The sequence below is a fragment of the Ranitomeya imitator genome, chromosome 4 (assembly GCF_032444005.1).
Source record: "Ranitomeya imitator isolate aRanImi1 chromosome 4, aRanImi1.pri, whole genome shotgun sequence".
NCBI lineage: Eukaryota > Metazoa > Chordata > Amphibia > Anura > Dendrobatidae > Ranitomeya > Ranitomeya imitator.
This window is the reverse complement of record NC_091285.1, coordinates 3,920,449-3,945,906: the sequence shown is the minus strand read 5'-3', so window position 1 is coordinate 3,945,906 and position 25,458 is coordinate 3,920,449. Positions and strand designations below refer to the sequence as shown.

The 25,458-nt window shown below is 49.2% G+C and overlaps 1 protein-coding gene across 1 annotated transcript in view; it reads left to right on the top strand.

The window, feature by feature from the left end:
* Window positions 1-2,062: 2,062 nt before the first annotated feature.
* KCNJ8 (potassium inwardly rectifying channel subfamily J member 8) overlaps window positions 2,063-25,458 on the top strand; it is a 36,947-nt gene continuing 13,551 nt past the window's right edge. The window contains exons 1-2 of the mRNA XM_069762779.1: window positions 2,063-3,257; window positions 23,100-23,535. Coding sequence (XP_069618880.1) covers window positions 23,183-23,535 — 353 coding nt within the window. The 5' untranslated portion in view covers window positions 2,063-3,257; window positions 23,100-23,182. The remainder of the gene's footprint in view (window positions 3,258-23,099; window positions 23,536-25,458) is intronic.

Genomic DNA, 25,458 nt, shown 5'->3' with positions numbered 1-25,458 from the left:
TATACAGGGAGCTCCCCCTAGTGGTGGCTGCAGACAGGATCTTATCATGTATCTCTGTATACAGGGAGCTCCCCCTAGTGGTGACTGCAGACAGGATCTTATCATGTATCTCTGTATACAGGGAGCTCCCCCTAGTGGTGGCTGCAGACAGGATCTTATCATGTATCTCTGTATATAGGGAGCTCCCCCTAGTGGTGGCTGCAGACAGGATCTTATCATGTATCTCTGTATACAGGGAGCTCCCCCTTGTGGTGACTGCAGACAGGATCTTATCATGTATCTCTGTATACAGGGAGCTCCCCCTAGTGGTGGCTGCAGACAGGATCTTATCATGTATCTCTGTATATAGGGAGCTCCCCCTAGTGGTGACTGCAGACAGGATCTTATCATGTATCTCTGTATACAGGGAGCTCCCCCTAGTGGTGGCTGCAGACAGGATCTTATCATGTATCTCTGTATACAGGGAGCTCCCCCTAGTGGTGACTGCAGACAGGATCTTATCATGTATCTCTATATACAGGGAGCTCCCCCTAGTGGTGACTGCAGACAGGATCTTATCATGTATCTCTGTATACAGGGAGCTCCCCCTAGTGGTGGCTGCAGACAGGATCTTATCATGTATCTCTGTATACAGGGAGCTCCCCCTAGTGGTGACTGCAGACAGGATCTTATCATGTATCTCCGTATACAGGGAGCTATCCCTAGTGGTGACTGCAGACAGGATCTTATCATGTATCTCCGTATACAGGGAGCTCCCCTAGTGGTGGCTGCAGACAGGATCTAATCATGTATCTCTGTATACAGGGAGCTCCTCCTAGTGGTGACTGCAGACATGATCTTATCATGTATCTCTGTATACAGGGAGCTCCCTCTAGTGGTGACTGCAGACATGATCTTATCATGTATCTCTGTATACAGGGAGCTCCCCCTAGTGGTGGCTGCAGACAGGATCTTATCATGTATCTTTTTATTTAAAGCAATCCCCCTTGTGGTGGTTAGTAATCTTATTTCAGATCTTTGTTTATTTTTTATTCATAAATCAATAATAAATGTTGAAGTCCTTTGTTCAAATCCCACCAAGGACATGTGCAGAGTTTGTATGTTCTCTCCGTGTTTGGTGGGTTTCCTCCAGGTTCTCCGGTTTCCTCCCACATTCCAAAGACATACTGATAGGGAATTTAAATTGTGAGCCCCATCGGGGACAGCGATGATAATGTGTGCAAACTGTAAAGCGCTGTGGAATATGTTGGCGCTATATAAATAAAGAGATTATTATTCTGAACATAATGAAATTAATAACAATTAACTGTAAATTAGAGGAATCGTCTTCATTTTCAAATTGTTCTGTTCTAGGGTGAAATCTGCAATTAGTGTTCACCGATTGTTTCTTGACTGGGAGGCGATGTAAGTTGCTCCTGATTATATGTAGATGAGGGGGAGGGGCTTTGTCTCCAGCTACTCCTCCTTCTCGTTACCGAGATGACAGTTGCTCCTGGTAACATTCTATCTCAGAAATGAAACATTTTGTCATCACTGGATACATTTTTTCTTGTGATCTGAGAATGTTGAGCATTCTATGTCCTGGCGGAGAATGAAGCCAATGTCTCCTGTAATATTTATTATAAAGTTTCTTCTCTTTATGTTTATTTTCCATTTATGAAATAAACATTACATTCGGGCGCCTCTTTAGTAACAGAACAATAGTTCTGTTATAACTGTGATGTTATCAGCATGGGATTCCCACTTATTGTTTAGTGGGGTCCCTCTGCCCCTCGTTCCAGGTCGACCAGAGACTTTTTAACAGGTTTCTGGATTATTTTAGCTGTTTCTAGTTATTTTCCATGTCTTATTGTTCCTTCTCTTCCTGGCCCGGGGTCAGCGGTGCGGTGCAGGGGTCATGGCTCCTGTTTGCTGTCCCTGTGTGCCGTGCCAGGACTGGCTGTACCCGGGCACATTGCCCTCCTGGTGGAGCTCACCAGGGTCTCTGAGTCCCAGGACAAGACTCCCCCTGCTCTAGGACCATCCCTCTCCTCACGTCACCACAGGCTGCTGCTGTAGGAAAACGTCCAGACTGGGAGCAGAACAGGGGAACAGATGTTTGTTCTGTACCAAAAGCTCCAGGAGGACTGAGGAGGTTACCCGGGATTGACAACAAAAGCTGCTGAATGCAGGGACCGGTCATCTGTGATCAGAACTGAAGACCTCAAGGTGCAGGGACCGGTCATCTGTGATCAGAACTGAAGACCTCAAGGTGCAGGGACCGGTCATCTGTGATCAGAACTGAAGACCTCAAGGTGCAGGGACCGGTCATCTGTGATCAGAACCGAAGACCTCAAGGTGCAGGGACCGGTCATCTGTGATCAGAACCGAAGACCTCAAGGTGCAGGGACCGGTCATCTGTGATCAGAACCGAAGACCTCAAGGTGCAGGGACCGGTCATCTGTGATCAGAACCGAAGACCTCAAGGTGCAGGGACCGGTCATCTGTGATCAGAACCGAAGACCTCAAGGTGCAGGGACCGGTCATCTGTGATCAGAACCGAAGACCTCAAGGTGCAGGGACCGGTCATCTGTGATCAGAACCGAAGACCTCAAGGTGCAGGGACCGGTCATCTGTGATCAGAACTGAAGACCTCAAGGTGCAGGGACCGGTCATCTGTGATCAGAACCGAAGACCTCAAGGTGCAGGGACCGGTCATCTGTGATCAGAACCGAAGACCTCAAGGTGCAGGGACCGGTCATCTGTGATCAGAACTGAAGACCTCAAGGTGCAGGGACCGGTCATCTGTGATCAGAACTGAAGACCTCAAGGTGCAGGGACTGGTCATCTGTGATCAGAACTGAAGACCTCAAGGTGCAGGGACCGGTCATCTGTGATCAGAACTGAAGACCTCAAGGTGCAGGGACCGGTCATCTGTGATCAGAACTGAAGACCTCAAGGTGCAGGGACCGGTCATCTGTGATCAGAACTGAAGACCTCAAGGTGCAGGGACCGGTCATCTGTGATCAGAACTGAAGACCTCAAGGTGCAGGGACCGGTCATCTGTGATCAGAACCGAAGACCTCAAGGTGCAGGGACCAGTCATCTGTGATCAGAACTGAAGACTTCAAGGTGCAAGAAGCGGTCATCTCAGTGAAGAGCTCGAGGTGCAGAGACCGATCATCTGTGGCCTCTGTGCACAGGATTCAGCTTTCCCGGTGACACATTGGGCAGCAGAGTCCATAGACCCTGGAGACCCTCTACAATGTGGACTTACGGTAGGTGACAACTGATTAGTATTGTAGACAGATACCGGCATGAGCTGTGGAAACGCATCACTGTGCCACAAAGAACAGATCTGGTGCATTAAACTCCCCACTGATCTCTGGTGATGGATAGGAGACATTCTCAGTGATGTCACCGCTGATCTCTGGTGATGGATAGGAGACATTCTCAGTGATGTCACTGCTGATCTCTGGTGATGGATAGGAGGCATTCTCAGTGACGTCACAGCTGATCTCTGGTGATGGATAGGAGACATTCTCAGTGATGTCACCGCTGATCTCTGGTGATGGATAGGAGGCATTCTCAGTGATGTCACCTCTGATCTCTGGTGATGGATAGGAGGCGTTCTCAGTGATGTCACCTCTGATCTCTAGTGATGGATAGGAAGCATTCTCAGTGATGTCACCGCTGATCTCTGGTGATGGATAGGAGACATTCTCAGTGATGTCACCGCTGATCTCTGGTGATGGATAGGAGGCATTCTCAGTGACGTCACCTCTGATCTCTGGTGATGAATAGGAGGCATTCTCAGTGATGACACCTCTGATCTCTGGTGATGGATAGGAGACATTGTCAGTGATGTCACCTCTGATCTCTGGTGATGGATAGGAGGCATTCTCAGTGATGTCACCGCTGATCTCTGGTGATGGATAGGAGACATTCTCAGTGATGTCACCGCTGATCTCTAGTGATGGATAGGAGACATTCTCAGTGATGTCACTGTAATAGAGTGCAGGGTAGAGTATGTCACCACGGAACAGACAGACCAACTGTTGAGGGGAATTTATTAACAGGAGTAAGATTCTCCTCGCAGTGAGTAAACAGGGGGTTAATAGAGATAAAGCAAACAGCAAACAGTTAAGCAGAATCTCAATGGTTAACGAATGTTCTTGTAACTTATCAGTCCAGGAAGGTCCTGACTTGAGGGCCCTTATTCCAACGTGGATACAGTCACCCACAGTGGTTGAGATCCTGAAGTCTCTTCTCTATCTTCTGGGAACTGGAGACTCCGGGGTTAAGTCTTTTCTTCCAGTGAAGCTGAAAGCAGGAAGTAACTCAGCCACTCTGCTGAGTCTCTGTATATCAGGCTGGCAGGATTTCTGCAGCAGAAATGCTACACACACACTGAGCAGTTCACTTGTCACTCAGGGGTTCTGGCTTGTCACTGCAATCACCAGGGCATTGCGCTCAGGTCCCTGTCAGGAGATGCGTCTTTTCGGATTACGGAGGCTGCCAAGTCCACACTCTCACATCCAGCCTCACTATGGTGGGTATCTCCGCCTCAGTGCCCTCACGGGGAGCACTACCTTTAGGGGAGCACGGCGCTGCAGCCTGCCCTCTCTTTGGCGCGCTGCCCTCTCTCTGCTTTCCCGCTCTTTTTCTGACCACACCCCTCTCTTCCCAGCAGTCACCTCCTCCCCTCTGTCCAGGGCAGAAAGTCTTCCCCCCAACAACCCAGCTGTCTAAGTGGTTCCAGGCAAGGAGCAGGGAAAGCAACCTCCTTACATCACCACTGATCTCTGGTGATGGATAGGAGGCATTCTCAGTGATGTCACCTCTGATCTCTGGTGATAGGAAGCATTCTCAGTGATGTCACCGCTGATCTCTGGTGATGGATAGGAGGCATTCTCGGTGATGTCACCTCTGATCTCTGGTGATGGATAGGAGGCATTCTCAGTGATGTCACCGCTGATCTCTGGTGATGGATAGGAGGCATTCTCAGTGAGGTCACCGCTGATCTCTGGTGATGGATAGGAGGCATTCTCAGTGATGTCACCTCTGATCTCTGGTGATGGATAGGAGGCATTCTCAGTGATGTCACCTCTGATCTCTGGTGATGGATAGGAGACATTCTCAGTGATGACACCTCTGATCTCTGGTGATGGATAGGAGACATTCTCAGTGATGTCACCGCTGATCTCTGGTGATGGATAGGAGGCATTCTCAGTGATGTCACCGCTGATCTCTAGTGATGGATAGGAGACATTCTCAGTGATGTCACCTCTGATCTCTGGTGATGGATAGGAGGCATTCTCAGTGATGTCACCTCTGATCTCTGGTGATGGATAGGAGGCATTTTCAGTGATGTCACCGCTGATCTCTAGTGATGGATAGGAGGCATTCTCAGTGATGACACCTCTGGTGATGGATAGGAGGAATTCTCAGTGATGTCACCGCTGATCTCTGGTGATGGATAGGAGGCATTCTCAGTGATGTCACCTCTGATGTCTGGTGATGGATAGGAGACATTCTCAGTGATGTCACCGCTGATCTCTGGTGATGGATAGGAGGCATTCTCAGTGATGTCACCGCTGATCTCTAGTGATGGATAGGAGGCATTCTCAGTGATGTCACCGCTGATCTCTGGTGATGGATAGGAGGCATTCTCAGTGATGTCACCTCTGATCTCTGGTAATGGATAGGAGGCATTCTCAGTGATGTCACCGCTGATCTCTGGTGATGGATAGGAGACATTCTCAGTGATGTCACCGCTGATCTCTGGTGATAGGAGACATTCTCAGTGATGTCACCGCTGATCTCTGGTGATGGATAGGAGACATTCTCAGTGATGTCACCGCTGATCTCTGGTGATGGATAGGAGACATTCTCAGTGATGTCACCGCTGATCTCTGGTGATGGATAGGAGGCGTTCTCAGGGATGTCACCGCTGATCTCTGGTGATGGATAGGAGACATTCTCAGTGATGTCACCGCTGATCTCTGGTGATGGATAGGAGGCGTTCTCAGGGATGTCACCGCTGATCTCTGGTGATGGATAGGAGACATTCTCAGTGATGTCACCGCTGATCTCTGGTGATGGATAGGAGGCGTTCTCAGGGATGTCACCGCTGATCTCTGGTGATGGATAGGAGACATTCTCAGTGATGTCACCGCTGATCTCTGGTGATGGATAGGAGGCATTCTCAGGGATGTCACCGCTGATCTCTGGTGATGGATAGGAGGCATTCTCAGTGATGTCACCGCTGATCTCTGGTGATGGATAGGAGACATTCTCAGTGATGTCACTGTAATAGAGTGCAGGGTAGAGTATGTCACCACGGAACAGACAGACCAACTGTTGAGGGGAATTTATTAACAGGAGTAAGATTCTCCTCGCAGTGAGTAAACAGGGGGTTAATAGAGATAAAGCAAACAGCAAACAGTTAAGCAGAATCTCAATGGTTAACGAATGTTCTTGTAACTTATCAGTCCAGGAAGGTCCTGACTTGAGGGCCCTTATTCCAACGTGGATACAGTCACCCACAGTGGTTGAGATCCTGAAGTCTCTTCTCTGTCTCCTGGGAACTGGAGACTCCGGGGTTAAGTCTTTTCTTCCAGTGAAGCTGAAAGCAGGAAGTAACTCAGCCACTCTGCTGAGTCTCTGTATATCAGGCTGGCAGGATTTCTGCAGCAGAAATGCTACACACACACTGAGCAGTTCACTTGTCACTCAGGGGTTCTGGCTTGTCACTGCAATCACCAGGGCAGTGCGCTCAGGTCCCTGTCAGGAGATGCGTCTTTTCGGATTACGGAGGCTGCCAAGTCCACACTCTCACATCCAGCCTCACTATGGTGGGTATCTCCGCCTCAGTGCCCTCACGGGGAGCACTACCTTTAGGGGAGCACGGCGCTGCAGCCTGCCCTCTTTGGCGCGCTGCCCTCTCTCTGCTTTCCCGCTCTTTTTCTGACCACACCCCTCTCTTCCCAGCAGTCACCTCCTCCCCTCTGTCCAGGGCAGAAAGTCTTCCCCCCAACAACCCAGCTGTCTAAGTGGTTCCAGGCAAGGAGCAGGGAACGCAACCTCCTTACATCACCGCTGATCTCTGGTGATGGATAGGAGGCATTCTCAGTGATGTCACCGCTGATCTCTGGTGATAGGAAGCATTCTCAGTGATGTCACCGCTGATCTCTGGTGATAGGAAGCATTCTCAGTGATGTCACCTCTGATCTCTAGTGATGGATAGGAGGCATTCTGTTGTGAATTCTGTGGCAGAGCTCCCTCCTGTGGTCACAAGTGGTACTTCGGCTGATTCTCTCTGGGAGCTTCCGTTTGTGGAGGAAAGTGGTACTGCGGCTTCTGAGTTTCCTCCCTCAGGTGATCTGGTGAGGTCGTTAGGTGCTTCTCTACTTAACTCCACCTAATGCTTTGATCCATGCTTCCTGTCAATGTTCCAGTGTTGGACTTGTTTTTCCCTGGATTATTCCTGTGGCCTGCTGCTCTGCATAGCTAAGTTCTTCTTTGCTATTTGTTTGCTATTTTTTCTGTCCAGCTTGTCTAATTGTTTTGCTGGAAGCTCTGGGACGCAAAGGGTGTACCTCCGTGCCGTTAGTTCGGTACGGAGGGTCTTTTTGCCCCCTTTGCGTGGTTTTCTTTAGGGTTTTGTGTAGACCACAAAGTTATCTTTCCTATCCTCGCTCTGTTAAGAAAGTCGGGCCTCACTTTGCTGAATCTATTTCATCCCCACGTTTGTCTTTTCATCTTAACTCACAGTCATTATATGTGGGGGGCTGCCTTTTCCTTTGGGGTATTTCTCTGAGGCAAGGTAGGCTTATTTTCTATCTTCAGGCTAGTTAGTTTCTCAGGCTGTGCCGAGTTGCATAGGCAGAGTTAGGCGCAATCCACGGCTGCCTCTAGTGTTGTTTGGAGAGGATTAGGGATTGCGGTCTGCAGAGTTCCCACGTCTCAGAGCTCGTTCTATGATTTTGGGTTATTGTCAGATCACTGTATGTGCTCTGACCGCTATGTCCATTGTGGTACTGAATTGCCTTTCATAACAGTACAGGAAGCCAAAAGTACTAATGATTCTCAATAGAGGGAAAAAAGAAGTTCTGAGACCATTTTTTTTTTCTCTGCACTGTGTTTTGCCTTTTTTTTCCCCTAGACATTTGGGTGGTTCAGGACACAGGTGTAGCGATGGACATTAGAAGTCTGTCTTCATTTGTGGATCAGCTCTCGGCAAGAGTACAAAAGATTCAAGACACTATTGATCAGAAATCTATGTTAGAACCAAGAATTCCTATTCCTGATTTGTTTTTTGGAGATAGAACTAAGTTTCTGAGTTTCAAAAATAATTGTAAATTATTTCTGGCCTTGAAACCTCGCTCCTCTGGTGATCCAGTTCAACAGGTTTTGATTGTTATTTCTTTTTTGCGCGGCGACCCTCAGGACTGGGCATTTTCTCTTGCGCCAGGAGATCCTGCATTAAGTAATATCGATGCGTTTTTCCTGGCGCTCGTATTGCTGTACGATGAGTCTAATTCAGTGGATCAGGCAGAAAAGAATTTGCTGGCTCTTTGTCAGGGTCAGGATGAGATAGAGGTATATTGTCAGAAATTTAGAAAGTGGTCAGTGCTCACTCAATGGAATGAATCTGCGCTGGCAACTATGTTCAGAAAGGGTCTCTCTGAGGCCCTTAAGGATGTCATGGTGGGATTTCCTATGCCCGCTGGTTTGAATGAGTCTATGTCTTTGGCCATTCAGATCGGTCGACGCTTGCGTGAGCGTAAATCTGTGCACCATTTGGCGGTATTACCTGAGCTTAAACCTGAGCCTATGCAGTGCGATAGGACTTTGACCAGAGTTAAACGGCAAGAACACAGACGTCTGAATGGGCTGTGTTTCTACTGTGGTGATTCCACTCATGCTATCTCTGATTGTCCTAAGCGCACTAAGTGGTTCGCTAGGTCTGCCACCATTGGTACGGTACAGTCAAAATTTCTTCTGTCCGTTACCTTGATCTGCTCTTTGTCATCGTATTCTGTTATGGCGTTTGTGGATTCAGGCGCTGCCCTGAATTTGATGGACTTGGAATATGCTAAGCGTTGTGGGTTTTTCTTGGAGCCCTTGCAGTGTCCTATTCCATTGAGAGGAATTGATGCTACACCTTTGGCCAAGAATAAGCCTCAATACTGGACCCAGCTGACCATGTGCATGGCTCCTGCACATCAGGAGGTTATTCGCTTTCTGGTGTTGCAGAATCTGCATGATGTGGTCGTGTTGGGGTTGCCATGGCTACAAGCCCATAATCCAGTATTAGATTGGAAATCCATGTCGGTGTCTAGCTCGGGTTGTCAGGGGGTACATGGTGATGTCCCATTTCTGACTATTTCGTCATCCACCCCTTCTGAGGTTCCAGAGTTCTTGTCTGATTACCGGGATGTATTTGATGAGCCCAAGTCCGATGCCCTACCTCCGCATAGGGATTGTGATTGTGCTATCAATTTGATTCCTGGTAGTAAATTCCCAAAAGGTCGACTGTTTAATTTATCCGTGCCTGAGCACACCGCTATGCGCAGTTATGTGAAGGAATCCCTGGAGAAGGGGCATATTCGCCCGTCATCGTCGCCATTAGGAGCAGGGTTCTTTTTTGTAGCCAAGAAGGATGGTTCGCTGAGACCTTGTATAGATTATCGCCTTCTTAATAAGATCACTGTTAAATTTCAGTACCCTTTGCCGCTGTTATCCGATTTATTTGCTCGGATTAAGGGGGCTAGTTGGTTCACCAAGATAGATCTTCGTGGTGCGTATAATCTGGTGCGAATCAGGCGAGGAGATGAATGGAAAACTGCATTTAATACGCCCGAGGGTCATTTTGAGTATCTAGTGATGCCATTCGGACTTGCCAATGCTCCATCAGTGTTTCAGTCCTTTATGCATGACATCTTCCGAGAGTACCTGGATAAATTCCTGATTGTGTACTTGGATGACATTTTGATCTTCTCGGATGATTGGGAGTCTCATGTGAAGCAGGTCAGAACGGTTTTTCAGGTCCTGCGTGCTAATTCTTTGTTTGTGAAGGGATCAAAGTGTCTCTTTGGTGTGCAGAAGGTTTCATTTTTGGGGTTCATCTTTTCCCCTTCTACTATCGAGATGGATCCTGTTAAGGTCCAAGCCATCCATGATTGGACTCAGCCGACATCTCTGAAAAGTCTGCAAAAGTTCCTGGGCTTTGCTAATTTTTATCGTCGCTTCATCTGCAATTTTTCTAGTATTGCTAAACCATTGACCGATTTGACCAAGAAGGGTGCTGATTTGGTCAATTGGTCTTCTGCTGCTGTGGAAGCTTTTCAAGAGTTGAAGCGTCGTTTTTCTTCTGCCCCTGTGTTGTGTCAACCAGATGTTTCTCTTCCGTTCCAGGTCGAGGTTGATGCTTCTGAGATTGGAGCAGGGGCTGTTTTGTCGCAGAGAGGTTCTGATTGCTCAGTGATGAAACCATGCGCCTTCTTTTCCAGGAAGTTTTCGCCTGCTGAGCGAAATTATGATGTGGGCAATCGAGAGTTGCTGGCCATGAAGTGGGCATTCGAGGAGTGGCGTCATTGGCTTGAAGGAGCTAAGCATCGCGTGGTGGTATTGACTGATCATAAGAACTTGACTTATCTCGAGTCTGCTAAGCGGTTGAATCCTAGACAGGCTCGTTGGTCGCTGTTTTTTGCCCGTTTTGACTTTGTGATTTCGTACCTTCCGGGCTCTAAAAATGTGAAGGCGGATGCTCTGTCAAGGAGCTTTGTGCCCGACTCTCCGGGTTTATCTGAGCCGGCGGGTATCCTCAAGGAAGGAGTAATTGTGTCTGCCGTCACCCCTGATTTGCGGCGGGTGTTGCAAAAATTTCAGGCTAATAAACCTGATCGTTGTCCAGCGGAGAAACTGTTTGTCCCTGATAAGTGGACCAATAAAGTTATCTCTGAGGTTCATTGTTCGGTGTTGGCTGGTCATCCTGGAATCTTTGGTACCAGAGAGTTAGTGGCTAGATCCTTTTGGTGGCCATCTCTGTCGCGGGATGTGCGTACTTTTGTGCAGTCCTGTGGGATTTGTGCTCGGGCTAAGCCCTGCTGTTCTCGTGCCAGTGGGTTGCTTTTGCCCTTGCCGGTCCCGAAGAGGCCTTGGACACATATCTCTATGGATTTTATTTCAGATCTTCCCATTTCTCAAAAGATGTCAGTCATTTGGGTGGTCTGTGATCGCTTTTCTAAGATGGTCCATCTGGTACCCTTGTCTAAATTGCCTTCCTCCTCTGATTTGGTGCCATTGTTCTTCCAGCATGTGGTTCGTTTGCATGGCATTCCAGAGAATATCGTTTCTGACAGAGGTTCCCAGTTTGTTTCGAGGTTTTGGCGAGCCTTTTGTGGTAGGATGGGTATTGACTTGTCTTTTTCCTCGGCTTTTCATCCTCAGACTAATGGCCAGACCGAACGAACCAATCAGACCTTGGAAACCTATCTGAGATGCTTTGTTTCTGCCGATCAGGATGACTGGGTGTCCTTTTTGCCTTTGGCTGAGTTCGCCCTTAATAATCGGGCCAGCTCGGCTACCTTGGTTTCGCCATTTTTCTGCAATTCTGGGTTCCATCCTCGTTTCTCTTCAGGACAGGTTGAGTCTTCGGACTGTCCTGGTGTGGATACTGTGGTGGACAGGTTGCAGCAGATTTGGACTCATGTAGTGGACAATTTGACCTTGTCCCAGGAGAAGGCTCAACGTTTCGCTAATCGCAGACGCCGTGTGGGTCCCCGACTTCGTGTTGGGGATCTGGTTTGGTTATCTTCTCGTCATATTCCTATGAAGGTTTCCTCTCCTAAGTTTAAACCTCGTTTCATTGGTCCGTATAGGATTTCTGAGGTTCTTAATCCTGTGTCTTTTCGTCTGACCCTCCCAGATTCTTTTTCCATACATAACGTATTCCATAGGTCATTGTTGCGGAGATACGTGGCACCTATGGTTCCATCTGTTGAGCCTCCTGCCCCGGTTTTGGTGGAGGGGGAATTGGAGTATATTGTGGAGAAGATTTTGGATTCTCGTGTTTCAAGACGGAAACTTCAGTATCTGGTTAAATGGAAGGGTTATGCTCAGAAAGATAATTCCTGGGTTTTTGCCTCTGATGTCCATGCTCCCGATCTTGTTCGTGCCTTTCATGTGGCTCTTCCTGGTCGGCCTGGGGGCTCTGGTGAGGGTTCGATGACCCCTCCTCAAGGGGGGGGGGTACTGTTGTGAATTCTGTGGCAGAGCTCCCTCCTGTGGTCACAAGTGGTACTTCGGCTGATTCTCTCTGGGAGCTTCCGTTTGTGGAGGAAAGTGGTACTTCGGCTTCTGAGTTTCCTCCCTCAGGTGATCTGGTGAGGTCGTTAGGTGCTTCTCTACTTAACTCCACCTAATGCTTTGATCCATGCTTCCTGTCAATGTTCCAGTGTTGGACTTGCTTTTCCCTGGATCATTCCTGTGGCCTGCTGCTCTGCATAGCTAAGTTCTTCTTTACTATTTGTTTGCTATTTTTTCTGTCCAGCTTGTCTAATTGTTTTGCTGGAAGCTCTGGGACGCAAAGGGTGTACCTCCGTGCCGTTAGTTCGGTACGGAGGGTCGTTTTGCCCCCTTTGCGTGGTTTTCTTTAGGGTTTTGTGTAGACCGCAAAGTTATCTTTCCTATCCTCGCTCTGTTAAGAAAGTCGGGCCTCACTTTGCTGAATCTATTTCATCCCCACGTTTGTCTTTTCATCTTAACTCACAGTAATTATATGTGGGGGGCTGCCTTTTCCTTTGGGGTATTTCTCTGAGGCAAGGTAGGCTTATTTTCTATCTTCAGGCTAGTTAGTTGCTCAGGCTGTGCCGAGTTGCATAGGCAGAGTTAGGCGCAATCCACGGCTGCCTCTAGTGTTGTTTGGAGAGGATTAGGGATTGCGGTCAGCAGAGTTCCCACGTCTCAGAGCTCGTTCTATTATTTTGGGTTATTGTCAGATCACTGTATGTGCACTGACCTCCATATCCATTGTGATACTGAATTGCCTTTCATAACAGCATTCTCAATGATGTCACCGCTGATCTCTGGTGATGGATAGGAGGCATTCTCAGTGATGTCACCGCTGATCTCTGGTGATGGATATGAGGCATTCTCAGTGAGGTCACCTCTGATCTCTAGTGATGGATAGGAGACATTCTCAGTGATGTCACCGCTGATCTCTGGTGATGGATAGGAGGCATTCTCAGTGATGTCACCGCTGATCTCTGGTGATGGATAGGAGACATTCTCAGTGATGTCACCGCTGATCTCTGGTGATAGGAAGCATTCTCAGTGATGTCACCGCTGATCTCTGGTGATAGGAAGCATTCTCAGTGATGTCACCTCTGATCTCTAGTGATGGATAGGAGGCATTCTCAGTGATGTCACCGCTGATCTCTGGTGATAGGAAGCATTGTCAGTGATGTCACCTCTGATCTCTAGTGATGGATAGGAGGCATTCTCAGTGATGTCACCGCTGATCTCTGGTGATGGATAGGAGACATTCTCAGTGATGTCACCTCTGATCTCTGGTGATGGATAGGAGACATTCTCAGTGATGTCACCGCTGATCTCTGGTGATAGGAAGCATTCTCAGTGATGTCACCGCTGATCTCTGGTGATAGGAAGCATTCTCAGTGATGTAACCGCTGATCTCTGGTGATGGATAGGAGACATTCTCAGTGATGTCACTGTAATAGAGTGCAGGGTAGAGTATGTCACCACGGAACAGACAGACCAACTGTTGAGGGGAATTTATTAACAGAAGTAAGATTCTCCTCGCAGTGAGTAAACAGGGGGTTAATAGAGATAAAGCAAACAGCAAACAGTTAAGCAGAATCTCAATGGTTAACGAATGTTCTTGTAACTTATCAGTCCAGGAAGGTCCTGACTTGAGGGCCCTTATTCCAACGTGGATACAGTCACCCACAGTGGTTGAGATCCTGAAGTCTCTTCTCTGTCTTCTGGGAACTGGAGACTCCGGGGTTAAGTCTTTTCTTCCAGTGAAGCTGAAAGCAGGAAGTACCGTATTTTTCGGACTATAAGACGCACCGGACCATAAGACGCACCTCAAATTTGGGGTGAAAATTGCAGAAAAAAAGATTTTTTTTTATAACATGGGGGTCCGTCTTATTGTCCGAATTTACAGTATCTTATGGCGGTGGCAGAGCAGGGTCACAGGAGGCAGGGTGTCGGCAGAGATGGGGTGATGCTGGGATCAGGAGGTGCTGGGATCAGGAGGTGCTGGGATCAGGAGGTGCTGGGATCAGGAGGTGCTGGGATCAGGAGGTGCAGTGAGAGATATGGCGTGAGAGGGGTCCCTGGCGTACCATGCAGGCTTACCTAGGTGACAGAGGTGCGGTGGCAGAGGTCCGGTGGCAGAGGTGCGGTGGCGGGGGTGTGGCGGCAGAGGAGGCGCAGTAAGCGGGGTCCCTTTCCCCGGTATGGTGATGCAGCAGGCCCGGTATGCAGCAGAGCCGGGTGAATCCTCTTGTTATCGGTGGGCGCGGCCATCTTCCTGAGGCCGCGCGTGTGCAGATGAAGCGCTCTGCTCCCGGGGCTTCAGGAAAATGGCCGCGGGAGGCCGCGCGTGCGCAGATGGAGATCGCGGCGGCCATTTTCCTGAAGCCCCGGGAAGCAGAGCGCTCCATCTGCGCACGCGCGGCCTCCGGAAAATGGCCGCCACCACCGATAACAAGAGGATTCACCCGGCTCTGCTGCATCACCATACCGGGGAAAGGGACCCCGCTTACTGCGCCTCCTCTGCCGCCACACCCCCGCAACCGCACCTCTGCCACCGGACCTCTGCCACCGCACCTCTGCCACCTAGGTAAGCCTGCATTGCGACGATTAGACGCACCCCCCATTTTCCCCCCTTTTTTGGGGGGGAAAAAGTGCGTCTTTTAGTCCGAAAAATACGGTAACTCATCCACTCTGCTGAGTCTCTGTATATCAGGCTGGCAGGATTTCTGCAGCAGAAATGCTACACACACACTGAGCAGTTCACTTGTCACTCAGGGGTTCTGGCTTGTCACTGCAATCACCAGGGCAGTGCGCTCAGGTCCCTGTCAGGAGATGCGTCTTTTCGGATTACGGAGGCTGCCAAGTCCACACTCTCACATCCAGCCTCACTATGGTGGGTATCTCCGCCTCAGTGCCCTCACGGGGAGCACTACCTTTAGGGGAGCATGGCGCTGCAGCCTGCCCTCTCTTTGGCGCGCTGCCCTCTCTCTGCTTTCCCGCTCTTTTTCTGACCACACCCCTCTCTTCCCAGCAGTCACCTCCTCCCCTCTGTCCAGGGCAGAAAGTCTTCCCCCCAACAACCCAGCTGTCTAAGTGGTTCCAGGCAAGGAGCAGGGAAAGCAACCTCCTTACATCACCACTGATCTCTGGTGATGGATAGGAGGCATTTTCAGTGATGTCACCGCTGATCTCTGGTGATGGATAGGAGGCATTCTCAGTGATGTCACCTCTGATTTCCGGTGATGGGTAGGAGGCATTCTCAGTGATGTCACCGCTGATCTCTGGTGATGGATAGGAGGCATTCTCAGTGATGTCACCGCTGATCTCTGGTGATTGATAGGAGACATTCTCAGTGATGTCACCGCTGATCTCTGGTGATGGATAGGAGACATTCTCAGTGATGTCACCTCTGATCTCTAGTGATGGATAGGAGACATTCTCAGTGATGTCACCTCTGATCTCTGGTGATGGATAGGAGGCATTCTCAGTGATGTCACCTCTGATCTCTGGTGATGGATAGGAGGCATTCTCAGTGATGTCACCGCTGATCTCTGGTGACGGATAGGAGACATTCTCAGTGATGTCACCTCTGATCTCTGGTGATGGATAGGAGACATTCTCAGTGATGTCACCTCTGATCTCTGGTGATGGATAGGAGGCATTCTCAGTGATGTCACCTCTGATCTCTGGTGATGGATAGGAGGCATTCTCAGTGATGTCACCGCTGATCTCTGGTGATGGATAGGAGAAATTCTCAGTGATGTCACCGCTGATCCCTGGTGATGGATAGGAGGCATTCTCAGTGATGTCACCTCTGATCTCTGGTGATGGATAGGAGACATTCTCAGTGATATCACCTCTGATCTCTAGTGATGGATAGGAGACATTCTCAGTGATGTCACCTCTGATCTCTGGTGATGGATAGGAGGCATTCTCAGTGATGTCACCTCTGATTTCTAGTGATGGATAGGAGGCATTCTCAGTGATGTCACCGCTGATCTCTGGTGACGGATAGGAGAAATTCTCAGTGATGTCACCGCTGATCTCTGCTGACGGATAGGAGACATTCTCAGTGATGTCACCTCTGATCTCTGGTGATGGATAGGAGGCATTCTCAGTGATGTCACCGCTGATCTCTGGTGACGGATAGGAGGCATTCTCAGTGATGTCACCGCTGATCTCTGGTGATGGATAGGAGGCATTCTCAGTGATGTCACCGCTGATCTCTGGTGATGGATAGGAGGCATTCTCAGTGAGGTCACCTCTGATCTCTAGTGATGGATAGGAGACATTCTCAGTGATGTCACTGCTGATCTCTAGTGATGGATAGGAGGCATTCTCAGTGATGTCACCGCTGATCTCTGGTGATAGGAGACATTCTCAGTGATGTCACTGCTGATCTCTGGTGATGGATAGGAGGCATTCTCAGTGATGTCACCTCTGATATCTGGTGATGGATAGGAGACATTCTCAGTGATGTCACCGCTGATCTCTGGTGATGGATAGGAGATATTCTCAGTGATGTCACCGCTGATCTCTGGTGATGGATAGGAGATATTCTCAGTGATGTCACCTCTGATCTCTGGTGATGGATAGGTGGTATTCTCAGTGATGTCACCGCTGATCTCTGGTGATGGATAGGAGATATTCTCAGTGAGGTCACCGCTGATCTCTGGTGATGGATAGGAGGCATTCTCAGTGAGGTCACCTCTGATCTCTAGTGATGGATAGGAGACATTCTCAGTGATGTCACTGCTGATCTCTAGTGATGGATAGGAGACATTCTCAGTGATGTCACCGCTGATCTCTGGTGATGGATAGGAGGCATTCTCAGTGATGTCACCGCTGATCTCTGGTGATAGGAAGCATTCTCAGTGATGTCACCTCTGATCTCTAGTGATGGATAGGAGACATTCTCAGTGATGTCACCTCTGATCTCTGGTGACGGATAGGAGGCATTCTCAGTGATGTCACCGCTGATCTCTGGTGATGGATAGGATGCATTCTCAGTGATGTCACCGCTGATCTCTGGTGATGGATAGGAGGCATTCTCAGTGATGTCACCGCTGATCTCTGGTGATGGGTAGGAGGCATTCTCAGTGATGTCTAGTGATGGATAGGAGGCATTCTCAGTGATGTCACCGCTGATCTCTGGTGATGGATAGGAGACATTCTCAGTGATGTCACCTCTGATCTCTGGTGATGGATAGGAGACATTCTCAGTGATGTCACCGCTGATCTCTGGTGATGGATAGGAGACATTCTCAGTGATGTCACCTCTGATCTCTAGTGATGGATAGGAGGCATTCTCAGTGATGTCACCGCTGATCTCTGGTGATGGATAGGAGACATTCTCAGTGATGTCACCTCTGATCTCTGGTGATGGATAGGAGGCATTCTCAGTGATGTCACCGCTGATCTCTGGTGATGGATAGGAGGCATTCTCAGTGATGTCACCGCTGATCTCTGGTGATGGATAGGAGACATTCTCAGTGATGTCACCTCTGATCTCTGGTGATGGATAGGAGGCATTCTCAGTGATGTCACCGCTGATCTCTGGTGATGGATAGGAGACATTCTCAGTGATGTCACCTCTGATCTCTGGTGATGGATAGGAGGCATTCTCAGGGATGTCACCTCTGATCTCTGGTGATGGATAGGAGGCATTCTCAGTGATGTCACCGCTGATCTCTGGTGATGGATAGGAGACATTCTCAGTGATGTCACCTCTGATCTCTGGTGATGGATAGGAGGCATTCTCAGTGATGTCACCGCTGATCTCTGGTGATGGATAGGAGACATTCTCAGTGATGTCACCTCTGATCTCTGGTGATGGATAGGAGGCATTCTCAGTGATGTCACCGCTGATCTCTGGTGATGGATAGGAGGCATTCTCAGTGATGTCACCGCTGATCTCTGGTGATGGATAGGAGGCATTCTCAGTGATGTCACCTCTGATCTCTAGTGATGGATAGGAGGCATTCTCAGTGATGTCACCGCTGATCTCTGGTGATGGATAGGAGGCATTCTCAGTGATGTCACCGCTGATCTCTGGTGATGGATAGGAGGCATTCTCAGTGATGTCACCTCTGATCTCTGGTGATGGATAGGAGACATTCTCAGTGATGTCACCGCTGATCTCTAGTGATGGATAGGAGACATTGTCAGTGATGTCACCTCTGATCTCTGGTGATGGATAGGAGACATTCTCAGTGATGACACCTCTGATCTCTGGTGATGGATAGGAGACATTCTCAGTGATGACACCTCTGATCTCTGGTGATGGATAGGAGACATTCTCAGTGATGACACCTCTGATCTCTGGTGATGGATAGGAGGCGTTCTCAGTGATGTCACCTCTGATCTCTAGTGATGGATAGGAAGCATTCTCAGTGATGTCACCGCTGATCTCTGGTGATGGATAGGAGGCGTTCTCAGGGATGTCACCGCTGATCTCTGGTGATGGATAGGAGACATTCTCAGTGATGTCACCGCTGATCTCTGGTGATGGATAGGAGGCATTCTCAGGGATGTCACCGCTGATCTCTGGTGATGGATAGGAGGCATTCTCAGGGATGTCACCGCTGATCTCTGGTGATGGATAGGAGGCATTCTCAGGGATGTCACCGCTGATCTCTGGTGATGGATAGGAGACATTCTCAGTGATGTCACCGCTGATCTCTGGTGACGGATGGGAGACATTCTCAGTGATGTCACCGCTGATCTCTGGTGATGGATAGGAGACATTCTCAGTGATGTCACCGCTGATCTCTGGTGATGGATAGGAGGCATTCTCAGGGATGTCACCTCTGATCTCTGGTGATGGATAGGAGGCGTTCTCAGTGATGTCACCTCTGATCTCTGGTGATGGATGGGAGACATTCTCAGTGATGTCACCTCTGATCTCTGGTGATGGATAGGAGACATTCTCAGTGATGTTACCTCTGATATCTGGTGATGGATAGGAGACATTCTCAGTGATGTCACCTCTGATCTCTAGTGATGGATAGGAGACATTCTCAGTGACGTCACCTCTGATCTCTGGTGATGAATAGGAGGCATTCTCAGTGATGTCACCGCTGATCTCTAGTGATGGATAGGAGGCATTCTCAGTGATGTCACCGCTGATCTCTGGTGATGGATAGGAGGCATTCTCAGTGATGTCACCGCTGATCTCTGGTGATGGATAGGAGACATTCTCAGTGATGTCACTGTAATAGAGTGCAGGGTAGAGTATGTCACCACGGAACAGACAGACCAACTGTTGAGGGGAATTTATTAACAGGAGTAAGATTCTCCTCGCAGTGAGTAAACAGGGGGTTAATAGAGATAAAGCAAACAGCAAACAGTTAAGCAGAATCTCAATGGTTAACGAATGTTCTTGTAACTTATCAGTCCAGGAAGGTCCTGACTTGAGGGCCCTTATTCCAACGTGGATACAGTCACCCACAGTGGTTGAGATCCTGAAGTCTCTTCTCTGTCTCCTGGGAACTGGAGACTCCGGGGTTAAGTCTTTTCTTCCAGTGAAGCTGAAAGCAGGAAGTAACTCAGCCACTCTGCTGAGTCTCTGTATATCAGGCTGGCAGGATTTCTGCAGCAGAAATGCTACACACACACTGAGCAGTTCACTTGTCACTCAGGGGTTCTGGCTTGTCACTGCAATCACCAGGGCAGTGCGCTCAGGTCCCTGTCAGGAGATGCGTCTTTTCGGATTACGGAGGCTGCCAAGTCCACACTCTCACATCCAGCCTCACTATGGTGGGTATCTCCGCCTCAGTGCCCTCACGGGGAGCACTACCTTTAGGGGAGCATGGCGCTGCAGCCTGCCCTCTCTTTGGCGCGCTGCCCTCTCTCTGCTTTCCCGCTCTTTTTCTGACCACACCCCTCTCTTCCCAGCAGTCACCTCCTCCCCTCTGTCCAGGGCAGAAAGTCTTCCCCCCAACAACCCAGCTGTCTAAGTGGTTCCAGGCAAGGAGCAGGGAAAGCAACCTCCTTACATCACCACTGATCTCTGGTGATGGATAGGAGGCATTTTCAGTGATGTCACCGCTGATCTCTGGTGATGGATAGGAGGCATTCTCAGTGATGTCACCTCTGATTTCCGGTGATGGGTAGGAGGCATTCTCAGTGATGTCACCGCTGATCTCTGGTGATGGATAGGAGGCATTCTCAGTGATGTCACCGCTGATCTCTGGTGATGGATAGGAGGCATTCTCAGTGAGGTCACCGCTGATCTCTGGTGATGGATAGGAGGCATTCTCAGTGATGTCACCTCTGATCTCTAGTGATGGATAGGAGGCATTCTCAGTGATGTCACCGCTGATCTCTGGTGATTGATAGGAGACATTCTCAGTGATGTCACCGCTGATCTCTGGTGATGGATAGGAGACATTCTCAGTGATGTCACCTCTGATCTCTAGTGATGGATAGGAGACATTCTCAGTGATGTCACCTCTGATCTCTGGTGATGGATAGGAGGCATTCTCAGTGATGTCACCTCTGATCTCTGGTGATGGATAGGAGGCATTCTCAGTGATGTCACCTCTGATCTCTGGTGATGGATAGGAGGCATTCTCAGTGATGTCACCGCTGATCTCTGGTGATGGATAGGAGAAATTCTCAGTGATGTCACCGCTGATCCCTGGTGATGGATAGGAGGCATTCTCAGTGATGTCACCTCTGATCTCTGGTGATGGATAGGAGACATTCTCAGTGATATCACCTCTGATCTCTAGTGATGGATAGGAGACATTCTCAGTGATGTCACCTCTGATCTCTGGTGATGGATAGGAGGCATTCTCAGTGATGTCACCTCTGATTTCTAGTGATGGATAGGAGGCATTCTCAGTGATGTCACCGCTGATCTCTGGTGACGGATAGGAGAAATTCTCAGTGATGTCACCGCTGATCTCTGCTGACGGATAGGAGACATTCTCAGTGATGTCACCTCTGATCTCTGGTGATGGATAGGAGGCATTCTCAGTGATGTCACCGCTGATCTCTGGTGACGGATAGGAGGCATTCTCAGTGATGTCACCGCTGATCTCTGGTGATGGATAGGAGGCATTCTCAGTGATGTCACCGCTGATCTCTGGTGATGGATAGGAGGCATTCTCAGTGAGGTCACCTCTGATCTCTAGTGATGGATAGGAGACATTCTCAGTGATGTCACTGCTGATCTCTAGTGATGGATAGGAGGCATTCTCAGTGATGTCACCGCTGATCTCTGGTGATAGGAGACATTCTCAGTGATGTCACTGCTGATCTCTGGTGATGGATAGGAGGCATTCTCAGTGATGTCACCTCTGATATCTGGTGATGGATAGGAGACATTCTCAGTGATGTCACCGCTGATCTCTGGTGATGGATAGGAGATATTCTCAGTGAGGTCACCGCTGATCTCTGGTGATGGATAGGAGATATTCTCAGTGATGTCACCTCTGATCTCTGGTGATGGATAGGAGACATTCTCAGTGATGTCACCTCTGATCTCTGGTGATGGATAGGAGGCATTCTCAGTGATGTCACCGCTGATCTCTGGTGATGGATAGGAGACATTCTCAGTGATGTCACCTCTGATCTCTGGTGATGGATAGGAGGCATTCTCAGTGATGTCACCGCTGATCTCTGGTGATGGATAGGAGACATTCTCAGTGATGTCACCTCTGATCTCTGGTGATGGATAGGAGGCATTCTCAGGGATGTCACCTCTGATCTCTGGTGATGGATAGGAGGCATTCTCAGTGATGTCACCGCTGATCTCTGGTGATGGATAGGAGACATTCTCAGTGATGTCACCTCTGATCTCTGGTGATGGATAGGAGGCATTCTCAGTGATGTCACCGCTGATCTCTGGTGATGGATAGGAGACATTCTCAGTGATGTCACCTCTGATCTCTGGTGATGGATAGGAGGCATTCTCAGTGATGTCACCGCTGATCTCTGGTGATGGATAGGAGGCATTCTCAGTGATGTCACCGCTGATCTCTGGTGATGGATAGGAGACATTCTCAGTGATGTCACCGCTGATCTCTGGTGATGGATAGGAGACATTCTCAGTGATGTCACCTCTGATCTCTGGTGATGGATAGGAGACATTCTCAGTGATGTCACCTCTGATCTCTGGTGATGGATAGGAGGCATTCTCAGTGATGTCACCGCTGATCTCTGGTGATGGATAGGAGGCATTCTCAGTGATGTCACCTCTGATCTCTGGTGATGGATAGGAGACATTCTCAGTGATGTCACCGCTGATCTCTGGTGATGGATAGGAGGCATTCTCAGTGATGTCACCTCTGATCTCTGGTGATGGATAGGAGGCATTCTCAGTGATGTCACCGCTGATCTCTGGTGATGGATAGGAGGCATTCTCAGTGATGTCACCTCTGATCTCTGGTGATGGATAGGAGGCATTCTCAGTGATGTCACCTCTGATCTCTAGTGATGGATAGGAGACATTGTCAGTGATGTCACCGCTGATCTCTGGTGATGGATAGGAGACATTGTCAGTGATGTCACCGCTGATCTCTGGTGATGGATAGGAGGCATTCTCAGTGAGGTCACCGCTGATCTCTGGTGATGGATAGGAGACATTCTCAGTGAGGTCACCGCTGATCTCTAGTGATGGATAGGAGGCATTCTCAGTGATGTCACCGCTGATCTCTGGTGATGGATAGGAGACATTCTCAGTGAGGTCACCGCTGATCTCTGGTGATGGATAGGAGGCATTCTCAGTGAGGTCACCGCTGATCTCTAGTGATGGATAGGCGTCTCAGTGATGTCATTGATGTTTTTGGTCTTCATCGATCTCTTTTCCGTTTCCCCTTTAGTGCGGACCCCCGGGAGGTAGCAGGACTCATCGTCGCCCCCACCTTGTATATTACAAATTATTACGGACTATGACACCGACAGGATGTTGGCCCGGAAAAGTATAATCCCTGAGGAATATGTTCTGGCCAGAATTGCTGCTGAAAATCTACGGAAACCAAGAATCCGTGACCAACTGAGGAAAGCACGATTTGTAGCAAAGAATGGAGCTTGCAACGTGGCGCACAAAAACATCCGGGAACAGGGCCGCTTCCTGCAGGACGTCTTCACCACCCTGGTGGACCTGAAGTGGCGCCACACGCTGGTCATCTTCACCATGTCCTTCCTGTGCAGCTGGCTGCTGTTCGCCATGATCTGGTGGCTCGTCGCCTTCGCTCACGGTGACATGGACATCACTGAGAACACGACCTCCCGGGAGCCGTGTGTCGCCAATGTCAAGTAAGGAGGGAGAGGGGCGAAGTCACAGGGTCCGGACCGAACGCAATGGTGGCTGCAGGGGTATTGCTCTGATGTCCTAGTAGCATCCTCAGTGCCCCCATAACAGCGACATCCATAGTTTCATAGTGTTGAAGGTAGACGTAAACCATCGAGTTCATTCTATCACCTCACATGTTGGTCCAGAAGAAGCAAGAAACCCCCTGGGTCAAATACTAATGGCTCCATATTAGGGGAAAATTGCTTCCTGACTCCACACAGCGAGCAGACGAGTTCCCCGGTTCCACGTCCCATCACATGACCTGGAATATTATATTTATCAAGAAAGACGTCTAGATAGTGAATCAACCATCGTAAACCCACGTCACAGAGAGTTCCATAGTCTCACTGCTCTTACCGTAGAGAATCTGTGTCTGTGATTCTTTCTTCCAGGCGTAGAGGATGCCCCTTGTCCCCTTAGCAGTCATTAGTGTAATGATCATTATACAGATGTCTGTACTCATCTACTATATAATTGTCTAAGGGTCACTTCCGTCTTTCTGTCTGTCCTTCTGTCTGTCTGTCACGGATATTCATTGGTCGCGGCCTCTGTCTGTCATGGAATCTAAGTCGCTGACTGGTCGTGGCAAAACGCCCACGACCATTGCCACGACCAATCAGCGACGGACACAGTCCGGCGGCAACATGGCCGCTCCTTCCTCCCCGCAGTCAGTGCCCGCTCCGTACTCCCCTCCAGTCAGCGCTCACACAGGGTTAATGCCGGCGGTAACGGACCGCGCTAAGCCGCTGTGTAACGCACTCCGTTAACGCCGCTAATAACCCTGTGGGACCAACTTTTTACTATTGAGGCTGCCTATGCACTGCCAATAGTAAAAAGATCTAATGTTAAAAATAATAAAAAAAAAATAAAAAATCATTATATACTCACATTCCGGCGCCTTTCCCGCACCTCGCGACGCTCCGGTGACCGCTCCATGCAAGCGGCAGGGTCTGGTGGCAAAGATGGTATGCGACAAGGACCTGCCATGACGTCATGGTCATGTGACCGCGACCTCATCACAGGTCCTGCGCCCATACCAACCCTGGGACCGGAAGTTGCTGGATGCACCGCACACAGGGCCAGGACTTCAACGGAGCGTGAGTATATGTTTATTTTAAGTCTGTATACTACATGGCTCTGTGCTGTATACTCGGTCACTGTGCAATATACTACGTGACTGGGCAATATACTACGTAACTGGGCAATATATTATGTGACTGGGCAATATACTACGTGGCTGGGCAATATACTACGTGGCTGGGCAATATACTACGTGGCTGGGCAATATACTACGTGACTAGGCAATATACTACGTGGCTGGGCAATATACTACGTGGCTGGGCAATATACTACGTGGCTGGGCAATATACTACGTGGCTGGGCAATATACTACGTGACTAGGCAATATACTACGTGGCTGGGCAATATACTACGTGGCTGGGCAATATACTACGTGGCTGGGCAATATACTACGTGGCTGGGCAATATACTACGTGACTGGGCAATATACTACGTGACTGGGCAATATACTACGTGGCTGGGCAATATACTACGTGACTGGGCAATATACTACGTGACTGGGCAATATACTACGTGGCTGTGCAATATACTACGTGGCTGGCAATATACTACGTGGCTGTGCAATATACTACGTGGCTGTGCAATATACTACGTGGCTGTGCAATATACTACGTGGCTGTGCAATATACTACGTGGCTGTGCAATATACTACGTGGCTGTGCAATATACTACGTGGCTGTGCAATATACTACGTGGCTGGGCAATATACTACGTGGCTGGGCAATATACTACGTGGCTGGGCAATATACTACGTGGCTGTGCAATATAGTATGTGGCTGGGAAATATACTACATAGCTGGGCAATA